At 40.0% G+C, this 4,748-nt stretch overlaps 1 protein-coding gene across 1 annotated transcript in view; it reads right to left on the bottom strand.

Annotated features, from left to right (window-relative positions):
* gfod1 (glucose-fructose oxidoreductase domain containing 1) overlaps positions 1-4,064 on the bottom strand; it is a 24,101-nt gene extending 20,037 nt beyond the window's left edge. The window contains exon 1 of the mRNA XM_016458818.1: positions 3,310-4,064. Coding sequence (XP_016314304.1) covers positions 3,310-3,562 — 253 coding nt within the window. The 5' untranslated portion in view covers positions 3,563-4,064. The remainder of the gene's footprint in view (positions 1-3,309) is intronic.
* Positions 4,065-4,748: the final 684 nt, after the last annotated feature.

The raw sequence follows: 4,748 nt of genomic DNA, 5'->3' as shown, positions 1-4,748 counted from the left end.
CGCTGATTACAAACCCGGCTTTCTGACAAGATGCGCATTAAATATCGCATGCGATTTATCGTGCAGCCCTACCTGACAGTCATGAAATGAGCCAAAATAGAACTTATCTGATCCTATGATGAATGAATCGATTCAGCGCTCCAGTTCGAAAGAATCAGTTCACAGAAAAGAATCATATTTCCCCATTTGCCTGAGGCTCTGGAGTAGCCCACAAGTAATAATGTAAATAACTGTAAATAATTTTCAATTTCTTGCACTGACTGATCATTTCGCTTCATAAGACTTCAATATATCATCAGGAGCCACGGGTATTAATTTTGAGTTCCTTGATATACTTTTTTGACTTTCAAAGTGCTGGTAGCCATTGACTTGCATTTTCTGAATCACCAAGAATCACGGTTTCAGCTAAAAATCTTCTTTACTGTTCTACTGAAGAAAAAAGCTAGCTACATCTGGGAAGGCATGAGGGCGACTGAATTTACAGTCAATTTACACAACGATCCCTTTAAAATGCTGTCTATTTAGGCAGCACACTAGATTTTGATGGAGTGCACTCGGTTAATATAATACACCAAAATAGATTGCTTTATCATTATCTTGCTTTAACATTATCTTAATGAGAAAAAGCTAGAAAAATCAATCTTTTGGTTTTAAACGGATTAGCTGAACACATGGACACGAGCACAGCTTAAATATTTGCTCTAAAGTACATGTTTAGTCAGAGCTGAACACTCACAACGGTCTTTTACCTCGTTTATTGACACATTTCACAACTTGACTAGGGTAAACTTTGATTGTGAACTAATCCAGCACCAGATTCTACAACACACAGCCTATAAAACAATGGAAAACGTGTCTATTTCGGTTCTACAGGAAGGCCTTTATAAGCAGAAGGTAAACACTTTGTACTAGGAGAGCATGGAAACCAGTGTGACGTGATTTCACCACCACAATCAAGCTCTGCAGATAAACAGTCTCGGAGTGTGATGAAGCCTTATGAGCTTCTTATCATGATAAATCACGGCTAGATGATGAGAACGTGACAACACCGCTGCTGTTAAGAGGAAATACATCGACAGTAATTCACTCATTTAGTCACATTTTTAGGACAACTTCAAGGTTTGAGTCTAGAGTTTCCAAGCTTAAATCTTGGAGCAGAAAATAGCCACCTAGCAAACACCTAACAACCTCCTTGCAACCACCTACAATATCCTATAGGCATGCAAACTTCACTCACGTGTTCTTCAGAAAATGTAAAAATTTTGTGATTTAAAGGGACAGTTCACCCAAAAATGAAAATTCTGTCATCATTTACTCACCCTCATGTCGTTCCAAACCTGTATGAGTTGCTTTCTTATGTTGAACATAAAAGAAGATATTTTGAAGATTGCTGGTAATCAAACGGTTGGTGGTTGCCATTGACTTCTATAGTAGGAAAAAAAATACTATGGAAGTCAATGGCAACCACCAACTGTTTGATTACCAGCAATCTTCAAAATATCTTCTTTTATGTTCAACATAAGAAAGCAACTCATACAGGTTTGGAACGACATGAGGGTGAGTAAATGATGACAGAATTTTCATTTTTGGGTGAACTATCCCTTTAATGCCATTTCTAAATGTAATGCTGTTATTAGGTAATTCAGCACAGAGAGACGTGACAGAAGAAAGACTGAGGATAATAATCCGGTCTGTCGCTGGTTCCTGTCTGAGGTTATTTTGAGCTCATGCTCCTGATCCCAGAGATGAATAATTCTCACAGGTTATTTCTGACTGTCACTGGACACCTGCAAACGTCAGTCTGCCGTCTCATCTACTAACTAGACAACAGAGTCCAGAACCAAAACATGAGTGAGCAACAGACAAAAACACAAGCTGGAGATCTTCTGAAGATCCTAAAGCAGTCATTTCGACCTCTAGCAGATCTAGAAGATCACTGTCTCATTGATGAACACATTAATCAATACTTAATAGAAAAATATTATTGCACAGCTCTTTCAAAGCTCAGGAGATGTAATAGAGAAAAACGTAGAAGTATCACCTGCATCTCAGATGTTTCTTCTAAAATTTCTTTGAAGAATAAAACACACAAACAAGTCATCATCCAGTAAGAATACAGAGCTTTAAAATGAATGTGGAAATGAATATAATTTGATTAGAAATTATTGAGTTTCTATTGAGGTCTCTGACTGCAGACTTCTGATATCTGAGCACAGTTAAGACACTGTTGAGATGTCTTCTGAAATGCATTTGGAGACACGTGACATCAGTCTTTGTCTCAGGAGAAACATCTGAGACGAAGGAAATGCAAGTGACATTCTTCATTCACTCTCTATTTCATTTCACTGCTGTTTTGGAAAAACAACTGAGATGTTCTGAAGGTCCTAAATCAGTGATGACCACACGAATCACTACTTATTACATCTTCAGTGGAAAAAAAAATGCTCTTTGAAAGCTCAGGACCTAATAGTGAAAAACGATATATTGTTTTATTTAAGGTAGCAGCTTTGATCGATGTTTCTCCTAAAATTTCTTCGGAGAATAAAACACACGATTGAGTCACTAATCATCATCCAGTAAGAATATAGGGCTATAAAATGAATGTAGAGCAGTTCAGATCATTAGATGAGAAATGCCTAAGTGTAATATTGAGAGCTCTGATTGTAACATTTTGAAATCTGAGCACAGTTGAGGCACTGCGACACATCTGAGAAGCAAGAGATGCAAGTGATGTTTTGCAATTTGCTCTCTATTTCACTGCTGTCTTGGAGAAACAACGGAGATGTTCTGAAGGTCCTAAATCAGTAGACTTCTAGATCTTATAGAAGATCTCTGATGCTCAGCGGAAAATGTTATTGCTCAGAAATGCTCTTTCAAAGTTCTAAAGACCTAATAGATGTTCTCCATTTTTCTCATTATTTAGTTTCACTGTTGTCTAGAAAAAACAATTGAGATATTAATAAAGACTCTAAAGAATTTCATTTTTTTTAATATAGATCCATTTGCAAGTCCATAAAATTATGGACAAACTTCCTTAAGGCCTTATGTAAGTATCATGAACTGGTTCAGACTTGATGGTCCAGTCTATGAATGTCAGTTTCACCATTGTGGGTTTCTTCATTTCCAAAAAACACAATTATGGTGCAATGGCTGGTGAAGCAAGTTTTTTTTTGTTTTTTTATGTAGTCGTATATTAAAGCCACACCTAACCTGACGGAAACAAGATCTGACACGCGTTCTCCTTCATGAGAACCATCAGAGGAACATTGTGCAATCCATCCAGTGTTATTCATCCAGTGTGCCACTCACCCAGCGTCTTAACGGCGATCTGTCTCGTGAGCGGCGGAGGCAGGTTGATGCACACCAGATCCACATCCGGATGCAGCAGCACGTCATCGATCCGGTTAGTGTAGAAGGGCACGTTCATGTCGCGCGCTAGCTCCTCCGCCTCCTCCTGCGTGCGACCCCACAGCGCCTTCACCGAGAAGCCCTCGTTCTTCAGCAGAGGGATGATGACCCGGGTCGTCAGACTGGTGCCGAACACACCCACCCCGGGCAACATGACTGTCGCGCGCGGATGCTCACACACCGGAGGCGGGTGACCCGGCGGGTGCGGGTTCGAACCCTGATGCGTGAACTATGACCATTGCGCCTTTGGGTTCCTCACAGCTGTGTAAACCCTCTGTAAATCAATAATTATTCATTCAAAGGTGAGATGGATTCATCTTCATCATCATCATCATCATCCACCTGCACACTGCGACCCGCGTCTGCGCATCTGTAAGCGATCCCGGTTTGAATGCACGCGATGATACAATATTACATTCACAAATGCATTTGTATCCGCTTCGGAATCTGCGCGACGCGCCACACTCGCGTCGCGTTCCCTCTGTATGATCCAGAAAGACGCGAACGCATCGCTGGCGAGGTCAGTGCGTGCGCGTCACGATGCAAATGCAATCCAAAGAGTATTTCCAAAACGTTCCTCCGAGCGTTGTAGCGTCTCTGTACCTCTCGCTATCAATATTGCGATCATCTACTGCGGCCGGTGCAGAGATCCGCCCTCCCCGTTAACTCCTTCACAACCGGAGCCACCAATCCTACTGTAGCGAAGGCTTGATGTGTGAATATTAATTACGCAGAGTGACGTTCGACAAAGAGGACCGTCTGATTGGATGACGGCGGGTGGGCGCTGGGTCAGCTAGCCAATCCCAAGGTGGCAGAGGCGTGGTTTATGAATATTAAATACGTTACGTAACAAGACACCTAGGAGGGTACTAAGCAACGTCCGCGGAGTTGAACGATTAATATTCATAAGCCAAGCCAAGCCGTAGTAGGATTGGAAAAGGCAGCGGAATTATGCATACAGCTCTTTTGATCACAGCGGGAGACAGTGACTGCAGTGAATGGAAACACAATAACCCAGCGAGAAGATGACAAATTAATTATTATTAGGTTAAAGACATTTAATAAGAGGCAGAGAAGACAATAAAGGGGTCATATTGAGTATTAGAGCAACAAAAGGTGGAAAAAATACATAAATAAAAATATTTATGTGTATATACAAATGCACATAAACACAGAAATATTCTACATATTATATATAAAATAATTAAATATTATATATAATATTATTATTATATATTTAATATTTTAAATTGTTTATCATGGAATAATTTGTATAATAAACCAATGACATATTAAGATAATACATTTTGAGTGTCAGTGCTTAAGATTAAAATATCACA

This window comes from Sinocyclocheilus anshuiensis, unplaced genomic scaffold, assembly GCF_001515605.1.
Source record: "Sinocyclocheilus anshuiensis isolate Anshui unplaced genomic scaffold, SAMN03320099.WGS_v1.1 scaffold415, whole genome shotgun sequence".
NCBI lineage: Eukaryota > Metazoa > Chordata > Actinopteri > Cypriniformes > Cyprinidae > Sinocyclocheilus > Sinocyclocheilus anshuiensis.
The sequence above is the reverse complement of the archived record's forward strand: the minus strand, read 5'-3'. Positions and strand labels throughout refer to the sequence as shown.